This window comes from Megascapheus bottae, chromosome 4 (assembly GCF_031878675.1).
Source record: "Megascapheus bottae isolate mThoBot1 chromosome 4, mThoBot2.hap1, whole genome shotgun sequence".
Taxonomy (NCBI): domain Eukaryota; kingdom Metazoa; phylum Chordata; class Mammalia; order Rodentia; family Geomyidae; genus Megascapheus; species Megascapheus bottae.
In genome coordinates, this window is record NC_143512.1 from 4598555 (window position 1) to 4612619 (window position 14065).

At 42.4% G+C, this 14065-nt stretch overlaps 1 protein-coding gene across 2 annotated transcripts in view; it reads left to right on the forward strand.

Annotated features, from left to right (window-relative positions):
* The window catches only part of Pde6a (phosphodiesterase 6A), a 75606-nt gene that overhangs the window by 52716 nt on the left and 8825 nt on the right, over positions 1-14065 (forward strand). For both annotated transcript variants that reach the window (XM_090331075.1, XM_090331076.1), the window contains 7 exons: positions 1150-1215; positions 1417-1563; positions 2315-2422; positions 8838-8947; positions 11026-11113; positions 11274-11374; positions 11653-11760. In XM_090331075.1, coding sequence (XP_090187201.1) covers positions 1150-1215; positions 1417-1563; positions 2315-2422; positions 8838-8947; positions 11026-11113; positions 11274-11374; positions 11653-11760 — 728 coding nt within the window. The remainder of the gene's footprint in view (positions 1-1149; positions 1216-1416; positions 1564-2314; positions 2423-8837; positions 8948-11025; positions 11114-11273; positions 11375-11652; positions 11761-14065) is intronic.

The window sequence follows — 14065 nt, forward strand, 5'->3', positions numbered from 1 at the left end:
CTCCCACCTACCACAGTAGGTGGAGGTTTTCACAGTTGAATGAATGGATGCATGAGAGAGAGAGAGTGATAAATAAAGGCTATTCTTTGTAGTCTGAGCACAGCTATCTTTTGCTTTATGGATCTGGACCTGGTTTGAAAGTTCTAGTAGCTTCACTTTTTACTATGTTCAGGGCTGACTTGGTACTGGAGACAGTACCAGCTACCCATAACCCCTGGTAAGGAACACCATTCATCTATGATCCATTTCTTGGAGCTGTGGTCCTGGGAGTCCCCTAGAAAACCTAAACAAGACACAGAAGAGTTAGATGAGCAAAGGAGAATTTCAGGAGGAGTGGGCAATCCTCACATAGTTTCAGCACTTTGCAGTTTATGTCAAGTTCACAGCAGATGATGCATGGTTCTTCTGGAGGCATAGCCTTGGTGAACCAGATTTTGCTCAAGTCCTGAAATCAGCAACTGGGCCCATATTCTATCCTCTTTCAGCACATGAAGAAATAAGCCCAGAGAAAGATGGCACCTGCCTCAGGTCACACAGTGAATGAGAAAAAAAAAATCATTATCCCTTGTCAGTCATAACAATGAAAACATCAATAACATTATCTTAGTATCTGTATGCCAAGTACTGTGGCAGTGTTTTACATGCATTATTTTAGTTGCATATATTTTGTTTAAAACAACTGTGTAGGCTGTGTATCACAGCACATGCCTAGAAGATCCAAAGTCCAATACAATTTGGGCTACATAGAAAGTGTGAGTCTATCCTAGAACAATACCCGATCCCCAAGACAAAACCAAAAGCATATGGGTGTGCTTGCCTACCATGTGCAAAGCACTATCCATTGTCACACTGCTAAGAAAAGAAAAAAAAACTTTAAGAACTTTTCTCATTCCCATTTCACAGATGAGAAAACTGAGGCTATAAAGTATTCTGCAATCCTGTGAGAAAGTAGAGGAGCTCAGATTGGATACATGGGCTCCCTGGCCCCAGAGTCCAAAATTGAATGAATACTAAATGTCAGTCTCTCTGAATAAGTTCTATTGCATACATTTTGGAGGAAGCAGAAAAGTAGAAATGGAAAGGTAGAAACCTCTTTAGCCTGATTTAATGACCTGTGTCTTTTCCCCCTGCTATTTTGGTCACTGGCAGAAAACCAGAGAGGTGTATGGCAAAGAGCCGTGGGATTGTGAAGAAGAGGAGCTGGCTGAGATCCTGGTGAGCCGAGCTGAAGCACCTTGGATCTGAGCTGACACTTGTTTAGGCTCTCCCCAGTATGCATGGGGGTCTTTCCACACGGTGACATTCTCTCTGCTCTGTGGCTCCTCTCAGACTTGGGACAGGGCAGGGATGGGGTCAGAGAGGGGACCCAGAAACACTTCGTTGTCCTCTGATCCCTTGACTCCATTCCCTCTCCAGCAAGAAGAGCTGCCTGATGTAGAGAAATATGAAATTAATAAATTCCACTTCAGCGATTTGCCTCTCACAGAGCTGGAGCTGGTGAAATGTGGGATACAGATGTATTATGAGCTCCGAGTGGTAGAAAAATTCCACATTCCACAAGAGGTGAGATCAGACACCTTTGATTTTTCCTTTTCATTTCCCTCTGTTTCCTTGCTTTAGAAAACACAAACAAACCCAGCTCCATCTAGAAAGGACCTTCGGAGAGAGTACCCTCAGTATCCAGGGCTCAAACCATTGATGACACTGTGCCGCTAAATCATCTGTCAAAAGAGACACTTGTCTTTCCCAGCCTGGAGATTCAGGGCTTTGTCTGCCTACAGTTCTGAGGCTCTGAATTCTGGGGGCTTGGAATAAATAGATATATAGTATGGTGAAAAATGCAGGCTAAATCCATTCAAACTGCAAAAGAAGGTGTTTATGGTGGGGAGAAAGAGATCTGGGATGTTGTCAGAATCACCAGTTCTCCCTTACATAGCTATACACACACACACACACACACACACACACACACACACACACACACACACTTCCAGTTCTAATGATTCACAATGATTTAGCCCTCTACGTGCTGCTGTGGGCACTTAAAGTTTGAGGCTGACAAAATTAAAACACCCTTTTGTTTTCCTCACTTGTGAAAAGTTAGGTTAGCTTCTCTGGGCGATACACTTGGACTCACTGATGTGCCTCGGTTGGTGGGCTAAGTGAATTGATTCACACTCACATCTTGTTTCCCAGCCACTGCGATTTCACAGTCCTGAGCGGCTGGTTTCCCTGTTGGGTTCAGCGCTGGGGTTGGAAGGCCTGGGCGCCTGGCCAGACTCGCACTGTCTCACTGACATGCATGTGTTTGCAGGCCCTGGTGCGATTCATGTATTCCCTGAGCAAGGGCTACCGCAAGATCACCTACCACAACTGGCGCCATGGCTTCAACGTGGGGCAGACCATGTTCTCCTTGCTGGTGGTATGGAGGGCCGGTGATGGGTCTGTCCTGGCTGTGGGATCACACTCTATGGGGCAATCACATGTGGACTCTATATGGCAGCACAGCATGGCTATTTTTATTTATTGCCTTTAAAAAATTGCGAAAGTTGGGCCAGGAGCATAGCCTAGTGGTAGCGCACTCACCTAGCATGCATGAAGCCCTGAGTTCGATTCCCTGGAACCACATACACAGAAAAATATGGTAGTGGCACTGTGGTTCAAGTGGCAGAGCGCTAGCTTTGAGCAAAAAGTGTCCAAGGACAGTGCCCAGGCCCTGAATTCAAGGTCCCGGACTGGCAAAAAGAAAAAATTGCAAAAGTACATCATGAAATACTCTGGCATGACCAATGTATACTAATAACAAGAAAGAATTGTAGCCAGGGCTCACATCTGTAATCCTAGCTACTCAGGAGGCTGAGATCTGAGGATCATGGTTCCCAGCCAACCGGAATAGGAAAGTCCATTGAGACTTAGTTACCAAAAAAAAAGCTGGAAGGGACGCTGTGACTCAAGTGGAAAGTACTAGCCTTCAGCAAAAGAAGCCCAGGGCCAATGTCCAGGCCCTGAGTTCAAGCCCCAGGACAAGAACAAGAAAGGAAAGAAGGAAAGAAAGCCAGCAAGCAATAGAGAAAAGAAGGAAGGAAGGAAGGAAGCAATTAAGGAAGGAAGGAAGGAAGCAAGTAAGCAAAAGGAAAGGAAAGGAAGTAGGGAGGGAGGGAAAGAAAAAGAGAGATAAAGATAAAAAAGAATAGAACATATAAAATAAAAAGTGAAAGAAATTTGGACATCTTGATATGTGCTTGTTATCCTAGCACTCCAGAGACTGAGGCAGGAGAATTGTAATTTCCAGACCAGCCTGGGATGCATAATGGGACCCTGTCTCAAAAGCCAAAAACAAGCCATCATCAACAAACAAATAAACCAAAAGAAACAACCATTAAAGGAAGCTGTAGTCTAACTTAACCCCAGTCTAGTTATTTGAAGATACATTCTGGCATGAATCTTCTAAATTTTTTTCAACACATCTAGGCACATAGAAAAACAAACATGCAATATGTTTTATTTATAACCAATGGAATAATATTTTATAGTATTTCTGGAAAATATAAGTGGTCCCATTTTATCTTTCTGTGTCAATCACATTCTTTCATTATATAAGCACACAAACAGTTCTTTTATTATACATGAACGTATTTTTGACTATATATGAAAACCACTAGTTACTGGCTGTGTCTTCTGTTTTTTTTTTTATTGTAATTAGTAAAAGGGTTACATGATATTTGCCAGATAGATGGTGCATTAATTCACATACATTGATACCCTTTCACATGTCTTGGTACCCATTTCCCTCCCCCCCCCACACCCCCAACCTGTGTCTTCTGTTTTATTCTCATCTATATTTCAGTTTTTGTGCTGGTACACATCTTTTTTTTTTCCCTGAGCTTGAGCTCAGGGCCAGAGCATTGTCCTTGGGCTTTCTAGAGGCTAGCGTTCTACCACTTGAGCCACAACACCACTTCCGGCTTTTCCTGTTTATGTGGTACCACATAAAGTGTTTGCTAGGCAAACACTCTACCACCAGACCACACTCCCTTCCCTGAAGTCTATTTTTGCAGATATGTGTATAGCTATTCCTGCTTGTTCTGTTTCTACTTGCTTAGTATATATATAGGACATATATGCATATATATGTATATACATACACGTGTACAAACACATATACACACACACATATATATATACAGCTATACATACACATACATATAGACATATGCACATATACACAAATATATACACACACATATATACACATAAACACTCATATATGCACACATGCACATGAATATACACATATATATCTGTGTCTTTGCTAGTGAAGTGTGTCTTCTATGATGATATAGTTCCATCTTGTTGTTTTACCTGTTCTGCATCTTTTAGAAAGTTAATAGCATTACATTTAGAGAAATATTTGCTTATTTTAGTAATTTTGGTGGCTTTTTTTGCATTTGTTTTTGCTGGTTGATTTGAGTACTGTTTTTTAGGTTTGTTTTCCTCTCATTTATCTTAGGAATGTGCTAGTTTACTGAGTTAAATATATTTGATTCTTTTCTAATTCTCAATTGTTCCTCTCTTCCTTCCATAAAATATATTCTTTCTTTCTATCTATCTTTCTTTCTTTCTTTCTTTCTTTCTTTCTTTCTTTCTTTCTTTCTTTCTTTCTTTCTTTCTTTCTTCCTTTCTTTCTTTCGTTCTTTTCTGTGGTTCATGGGGCTGACCTGGCCACTGTCCCTGAGCTACCATCTTACCCCTGGACCTGGGCGTTGTCCCTGAGCTCTTTAGCTCAAGGCTACACCCTACTTTTGGACCAAGCCCTATTTTCCGTTTTCTAGAGGTTAATTGGAGATAGGAGTCTGTGGTCCTTTTGTGCCGGGCTGGCTTTGAACCTTGATCCTCAGATCTCAGCCTCCTGAGTAAAAATGTACTCTTTCTTGAGCTCTCACGTTTGTAAAAGCTGTATTACTCCCTCATCTGTATATAGTATTCTTTCAAGTATTTTCTGCAGTACTGGCTTGCTGGTCATGGATTGCTTTAGTTTGTGCTTGCCATAGACGCTCTATCGATTTAAAAAGTGTAACTTTGCTGGGAATGATATCCTCGGTCGAGTTATTTACTCAGCACCTGCAACACATCACCACATGCTTTCCTGGCTTTGGGGTTTCTTTTGAGAGAGCTGATGTAATTCTCATGACTTTGCCTTTGTAAGTAGATTGGCATTATATAGCCTTGGCATTTTAACTATAATGTGACATATCTCTTTGGGATTCTATATGCCTCCTGTATCCATATCTAGATTTGGGGAACTTCCATAATTTCATTTAATAGACTTTATTTCTTTTCATTTGTACCTCATCTTCTTCTACTTCTACTTAGATTTTGTCTCTTTTTTATGTTAATTTTTTATTGTAATTAATAGAAGGGTTACATGATATTTGCCAGATAGGAGGTACATTAATTCACATACATTGATACCCTTTCACATGTCTTTTCCTCCCCCCCACCCCTCATCTTGTTTTCCCCCTTCCTTATCCAATTTCAAATAACCAAATACAAATATATCCGATATATCAGGTAACAAAGTGGAATACTGTAACAATATGAGAGAACCAAGGGACAGCAAAAGAGCTGAGAGATAACATAGTACATTAAGGACAACAATCATTCATTATAGGCTTTTGTTTCTATACCTTAGAGGTCCTTTCATTTAGCGTCATACTAAATGGCCTTATGTATCTAGGTTTTGCTCTATTGCAAATCTCTGCTAGGAGAGCCCAAGGTTTCTACTGATTATGACAAATGAGGGAAACCATTGAGCCTATGTTCCTTTGAGTCTGGCTTACTTCACTTAATATGATTTTTTCTAAGTCTTTCCATTTCCTAACAAATGTGGAGATGTTGTTTTTTCTGACAGCAGCATAGAATTCCATTGTGTACAAATACCACATCTTGTTGATCCACTCATCAACTGAGGGGCATCTGGGTTGGTTCCATATCTTTGCTATGGTGAATAGTGCTGCAATGAACATTGTTGCGCCATCTTCCATGCCGATTTTTCCAGATTTTGTCTCTTGATCATATGCCAGTATTCTTAAACCTTTGGGTAGAAATTTTTTTCCCCTGTGTCTGAAAAATCCCTCAACTTTGTCTTCTGCTTTGTTCTTCTGTTTTCTCACATTTATTGATAATACTTTCCATTGTGTTTTGGATTCATTGAACTTTTTGTTTGTTTGGTTTTTTTTTTTTTTGCCAGTCCTGGGCTTGAGCTCAGGGCCTGAGCACTGTCCTTGGACTTTCTCAAGGCTAGAGCTCTACCACTTGAGCCTCAGCACCACTTCTGGCTTTTTTCTATGTATGTGGTACCGAGGAATTGAACCCGGGTCTTCATGCATGCTAGGCAAGCACTTTAACCACTAGGCCAAACTCCTGGCCCCTCATTGAACTTTTTATTTCCATGTTTCCACTTATCTGTTTCAGAATCTCAATTTTCATGCTGAATTTCTCATCCATATTGCTGACATGCTCACTGAAACATTGAATTTTGATTTTCTTACTTCAGTCTTCTGTCTGCATGATAAGGGATTATTTTAAAAGCTGTATGTTTGAATCATGATTTGAGGAGTTATAGACTTGTAGATGAATCATATTACCTTACTTTTTCATATTTCTTATTTTTTCTAAGTTGTAATTTGCTTATCTTTTAGGATAGAGATCTTTTCTGATTTATTTAGTGGTCTTAGTGATAAATCTTCTCTTGAGCGCTCAATCCTCAGTATCACTTGGAAAGGAAACAAACCACGTTAACAGCAACAAAACTGTTCTACATTATGCCATATATATACATATGTGTATATATGTGTATATATATGCATGTATATATATATATGTGTGTGTGTATATATATATATATAAATATATGGGTAAAGGTGGTCAGGTTGGTTTCAGAGATGCTTCACTTTTTTTTTTTTTGACATCAGTCCTGGGGCTGGACCTCTGGATCTGTGTGCTGTCCTAGAGCTCTTCAGCTTTTACCACTTGAGCCACAGTGGATAACTGAAGCTAAGTGTCTCACAGACTTGAGTGTCCAGGCTGGCTTTGAACCGCAAACCTCAGATCTCAGCCTCCTGAGTAGCTTTACAGGCATGAGCCACCAGCAGCCAGCACTCCCTTCTTTGAGTATCCAGAGCTACTGTGGTCTCCAGTGAACAATGCAGCCTGTAAGCTGGACAGCTTCCTGCTTGCTTCAGAGAAACTCCCCCAATGTGTGCAGGGATGACAAATGTACAAGCTATGAACTGAGATATGAATTGCGTCCTGCCTGCAGCTCTGCGCAGCTCCAGACCCACCCACCCAGCACCTAAAGACCCTGTGGGAGTGTGGAGGCTTAGAAAACAGAGTGATCCCCAGGCCTAGACACGGAACTCTCAGACCCACTGGCAACAAACCAGGCATGGCAGGGAATCAACTTCAAGCTTAAAAATTCTGCTGGCAGTGGAGCTCACTGGACAATGATGAAAGTAAACTATTACAACTCGTGGGTGGAGACAGGAGAGAGGGAATGGGAGAGAATGAAGGAACAGATGGCACTGTATGAAAGGAAATGAACTCATTACCTGGCTTATGTAATTGTTCTGTATATCACGTCTATAATAATAATACAGTAAACTATTTTTTAAAAATCTTCCAGCGATGGGATTGATCTAAGAGCTTTTCATCTGTATCCTAGGTGAATTAAATGAAATTTCTTAAAATTAGATTTTTTTGGTTGAGTCCACAACTGTGGAACCCACAGATACTCTATTAGATTATTTAAATGTAGCATTATTTCTTTACCTCACCACCTATTGTTAGGTTTGAAGAATGTTTTCAATCTTTCACTATGTCAAAAAAAAATGCTACAGCATCCTTGAGTGGGCATGCTTTTGTATATTTGTGTCAGTATTTTTGGTTCAGAAACTTTAGAGTCCTTTATGTCTCATTGAAAATGCCTCCCCAATGTACTCATGTCTTGGGTCTCTGCTGTGGCTAAAGTTCTTTGTCCTCATTCTTTTCCCAGTCAGGAGCTAAGAGGCAGGAATTCTAGTCGGCCTGCCATGAGAGATCACCACTTAACGGATTGAACTCTGGGCCTGGGCGCTATCCCTGAGCTCTTCAGCTCAAGGCTACCACCCTACCCCCTTGAGCCACAGCACCACTTTCCGTTTTCTGGTGGTTAATTGGAGATACGAGTCTCACAGACTTTAGTGCCTGGGCTAGCTTTGAACCTCGATCCTCAGATCTCAGCCTCCTGAGTAGTTAGGATTTCAGGCCTGAGCCATTGCGCCTGGCTAGGGTCACATTCATTTTCACAGCAGCATAGACAAGGGGTGAAGAATGGTGGGGGTGTCAGAAAAAGCTTTCTCTAGGCTATGCCTCAACTGGTAGACCAGGTTTGGAAAATGTGCTTTGCCAATCTGGCCATATTCAAGATCTTTCCAAATTCTGAAGCCTAAAGCCAGCCATATTCAAACTCTTTTCAATCCTGATCATCTAGAAAGCTCCCTGTCCCATGTGTACATTGGAATACTGAATCCCCAAAGGGCATAAGCTCAGCTAGGACCACTGGGGAATGGGGTGACCAGCTGTCTGTTGCCTTGTGACTGCTCCTGTTCTAGAAATAAACATTCCATGACCCCAGAAAACTTTCTAGATTGAGCAAGCCTTGAATTACTCTGTAGTGCTAGAGCTAGCCAAGATCACACTCAACTTTGTCACTTCCAGGCTCTCCCCTTTCCCCTACCCTCTCAGTCCAACTTGCACCCCATCGAAATAAGAATGACTTGTCCTGATTGCTCTTCCAGACTGGCAAATTGAAGAGATATTTCACTGACCTAGAGGCCTTGGCCATGGTCACAGCTGCCTTCTGCCATGACATTGACCACAGAGGCACCAACAATCTCTACCAGATGAAGTGAGTCGCATAGGCTTGTTCTCCAACCTCCTCCCAGCCTCCTTCTCCCGTGATTCATTACCCAGGACTTTGCAATACCCACATGGGCCAAGGAAAAGCCTTACCATCCACAGCTTTTCACCTCTTCTCCCCCTAGCATCGGGTCTGTGCCTGTGGTAGACAGAACAATGGCTTCCTAAAGGAGTCCACAGCTCAAATCCAGGAACTCCATTGTCTGATTTCCAAAATGATAGAATCACAGGGGTAATATCCAGCATGTGTAAGGAACTCACATGTCTTAATAGTGAGAGGACACATAACCTAATTTCAAAGAAACTTTGCAGATGTGATTCAGTTAGGCTGGGAGCACGGCCTAGTGGTAGAGTGCTTGCCTAGCATACACAAAGCCCTGGGTTCATTTCCTTGGTACTATAGACACAGAAAATGCCAGAAGTGCTACTGTGGCTCAAGGGGTAGAGCTCTAGTCTTGAGAAAGTCCAAGGACAGTGCTCAGGCCCTGAGTTCAAGCCCCAGGACTGGTGGGAATAAAAAGCTAAAAACAAAACAAAACAAAACAAAACAAAAAAAACCCAGTGGAACAGCATGGAATATAGGGTTGATCCAGGTGTTTCCTGATAGCCCAGAGAGACCTAAGATGAGGAAGTCAGGGATGGGAGAACAAAGAAAAGGCGACCCTTCTGGCTTTGAAGATGGAGGAAGGGTCTCCAACCAAGAAATGCAATTAAGCCTCTAGAAGCTGGAAATAAGAAAGAGGGCCCTTCCCCTAGGCTCTCTAGAAGGAGGACATACTTTGTAGTTCTGAACCCCAGAGATGTAAGGTAATACATTGTGTGGTTTTAAGAAATCAAAGGGTTGGGAGCCAGGCACCTGTGGCTCACACCTGCAATCCTAACTACTCAGGAAACTGAGATCTGAGGGTCGTGGTTCAAAGCCAGCCTGGGCAGGAAAGTCCGTGAGACACTTACCTCCAATGAGCCACAGGAAAACCAGAAGTGGCACTGTGGCTTAAAGTGCTCGAGCACTAGCCTTGAGCTGAATTGCTTAGGGACAGCAGCCCAGGGTTCAAGCCTCATGACCAATGGGAGAGAAAGAGAGAGAGAAAGAGAGAGGAGGGGAGAGAGAATTACAGCAATATCAAGAAACTAATGTATTAAACCCCTTTCTCTTTCCCTCTGCTACCTGCTGATCTAATTTAGGTCAAGATATTAGCAATGAGTAACGTTCATTAGTAATGGATAACTTTGTATCAATATGCCCCCATATGGTGTGGTAGGATGTATAGTGAACACACAAAAAAACCCAAATGTTTTGACCTTATAGAGGTCATATTCCAGTCAGCCTTGGTAGCACAGTTCTTGAACTGTGGTCTCATTGTAACCTCATAGCCTCTGTGAGGCCTGGCTAGATCAGAAATAGGAGAGCTGAGAAAACAGAGATTCTGCTCAGACCCAGTATCCCCTGGCCACTCTAGAGTTGATGCTTCTCTGAGTCTTTTCTGTTCTCTAAAGCGGCTCGAAGGTTGGAGATTGGGTTTCCGTTTTATACTGTGGCATCTAAGCACAGTAATCCATGGTCTGTGTTTGAAAAATACTTATTAAAGTAAAAAAAAAAAGGAATAAATCCATGCCTTGTGGTAATTCAATGGCATCCCTTTAGTATGGAGGAAAAGGGCGTGCTGATGTTCAAAGCATTGTCCAGCGTCTGGGGCCACAGATGGCCACAGGTGATCCATGCACCTGGCACTGGGTGGTTTTCCCTGGGTAAGAGTTCTCAGTGTTCTACAGATTCTCCCAAGAGTCTATGGCCAAGAGAGCCTCAGAACCACCTGTGGAGAAAGCTATGCACAGCATCAGAGACTTGGGGTCTAGTCCTCATTTCCCATGGCCTCACTGTGTGACCTCAGGTGAAACCCTTCTCGTTCCTGGACTTCAGTCTCTGCCTGCTAAGTTAGGAGGAGGCGAGGCTGGATCCCAATGTTTTCATGCCCGACTTGCCAGTCAGTGCTCATCTACTCTGTCTCTGTCTATCTCTCTCTGTCTCTGACTCTGTCTCTCTGTCTCTCTCTCTCTCTCTCTCAGATCCCAAAACCCACTGGCCAAGCTCCATGGATCCTCCATCTTGGAAAGACACCATTTGGAATTTGGCAAAACATTGCTGAGAGATGAGGTAAGACAAAGGCCCAGTTTCACAAGCCAACCTTCTTCTTTCCATGGATCTGCTGTTCCCCCCCCCCCCCCCCCCCGTCATGTAGGGCAGCCACATGCTGCCAGGGTGACTTTATGCCAGCATTCTCTCACATCTGCCCTCTGCTGTTTTTGCCCTGTAGAGCCTGAATATCTTTCAGAACCTCAACCGGCGTCAGCATGAGCATGCCATTCACATGATGGATATCGCCATCATTGCCACTGACCTCGCCCTCTACTTCAAGTTGGTATCTCTTCTCAGTTGCCTAAGAGGGATAACCATGATCATGATAACAGCATGTGTCAGAGTTCTGATGATGACTGTTACGTACGAGGCCCAAAACTATAGCTCCATCCTAGATGTTTTTATTCCCATTCCATAGACAAAAACCAGGGTAGACTTTGGGCTTAGATCTTCACTCTCAGGCCATGACATTCTCCTGAAATGTTAGCCAGAGTGAGCAGCTCAGGTGTTGCCTTATTCCAATATATGTTCCCGTAACAACCCGGCATGTGTTGTAGGAAGAGAACTATGTTCCAGAAGATTGTGGACCAGTCGAAGACCTATGAGAATGAACAGGAGTGGACCCAGTACATGATGCTAGAGCAGACACGGAAGGAAATCGTTATGTGAGTTCAAGCAGGGCCTCAACCCTGACGCCTATCAGGCTGAAGCCGAGGTGGGAGACTGCACTGACAGCTCTTTCTACTCTCAACAGAGCTCTGAGACACTTGCCATTTTAGAGATTTCTCACATATGAAAAATTAAGTCATTGCAAATAAAGTCAATAGTCCCAAGTTGCACACACACACACATACTTTTAACCTCTCTCTCTTTCTCTCTCTCTCTTTCTTTAGCCAGTCCTGAGGCTTGAACTTAGGGTATGAGCACTGTTCTTAGGCTTTCTCAAGGCTAGTTCTACCACTTGAGCCACAGCACCACTTCCAGTTTTTTTCTATGCATGTGGTACTGAGGAATTGAACCTGGGTCTTCATGCATGCTAGGGAAGCACTCTGCCATTAGGCCAAACTTCCAGCCCTAGTCTTTTTAAAATCACTAAAACCACAACAATAGAGTATTGTTTAATGTCTTTGGATATGAAACCATCATATTTTATATTAGTATAATAGACAAATATTTCATAAAATATAATATTCAAAATAGCTCATAACATTTAGAATGTGGTGGATACAGTGAAGTTAACTTTCAAGTTTTTATTAAAATAAACATTATACTAATGTTGGTCTGAGTGATAGATATATCACTTAAAATATATAGACTTAAAGTATATATTTCAAAGCTGGGCACCAGTGGCTCACGCCTGTAATCCTAGCTACTCAGGAGGCTGAGATCTGAGGATCATGGTTCAAAGTCAGCCTGAGCATGAAGACTTTTATCCCCAATTAACCACCAGAAAACCAGAAGTGGCACTGTGGCTCAAAGCCACAGTAGAGGACTAGCCTTGAGCTAAAGAACCCAGGAACAGCACCTAGGCCCTGTGTTCAAGCCCCACAACCTACAAAAAGAATACATATATAATATATATTATATAGGTTATATATTATATATAACATCTCTATTCACAAGTTAGTTATAGGATGGCTATGAGCTCATGGCGCATACATAGCTGGCAGTGGGGTCTGAATGGATCTCTCTCTCATTCAGTTTTCTGGTGAGTCCTTTCAGTTAACTCAATGGGCTTCTGTGGATCACCTCAGTCCATGAGGTGAGAAGTTTAAATGTAGGGGGTTTTGAAAGCATCTGCCCCATTCCCAATGGCCTCTGCTGCCGGGTAATGGATCGGGATGAAGCTCGTGGCTGCAATCAGAAAGGGTCTCAGGCAAAGACAAGGCCTGACCTGGTTCCCAAGGAGGCGGCTGCTTGTTAGTTTGTCCCCAGATGCTTCTGAGGGAATGGGAAGGATTAAGTCACAAGGTTTCGGGACCTCACTTTGAAGCCAGCCTAGGCAGGAAAGTCCATGAGGATTAATTAATCTCCTGTTAACCAGCAAACAGCCGAAAGTAGAGCTGTGGCTCCAGTGGCAGAGAAAAGTTGAGCAAAGAGTTCAAGGGCCAGCACCCTGCCCCTGAGTTCCAACAGAATTATTTGAAATGAAAAATAATGTCAGCCAGGGGCAGTGGCTTCATGTAATCCTAGCAACTCAGGAGGCTGAGATCTGAGGATCAAGGTTCAAAGCCAACCCAGGCACAAAAGGACCTGAGACTCTTATCTCCAGTTAACCTCTAGAAAACGGGAAGTGGCTCAAGGGTAGGGCGGTAGCCTTGAGCTGAAGAGCTCTGGGATAGTGCCCAGGCCCAGAGTTCAAGTCCCACGATGGGGAAAAAGAAAAGAAAAGAAAAGTAATGTCAGCTTCTCTCTGAGGGAAACAAGCCTGTTTTCACTGCTTGGATTGACAGTGAAAACCTGGCATTTCCACTGATCTTCCACAGCAAACATTTACATAAATTAAATGAGTTAATCTGCAGCTTCAAAGTTTCAATGAAAACATAATTGAAACCCATTATAAGCTGAAATCATTTTACAAAATACTCCGCAGTGATACATTAAATTAATAATGTTTTAATTTGCCTATCTTGGGTTAACTTAAGTACTATGTTGAAAATGTCAGAGGTGTAATTAATAGTCATGTGACAAGTCTTGCTTAAATCTTAATGACACACTTCTCTGAAGGGAAGAAATGAAGGATTCTAATGTTTGCTTTCAACGAAATGGAAAGAGAATTAAATCGAATTGTCAGGTAAAAGATCAGTCAGTGTGGTGATCACAGCATGATTTTCAAGTTAACTTGGAAGAATTCGATGAATTGAGTTCACTGTTGTAATTCAACTTTTTCTGTTTCCAAGGTTTTTAAGTACTTGCATTTACAGAAAAGAAAAAATGGGTATAAAATAGGTGCCGATTGATTCTGTCTTA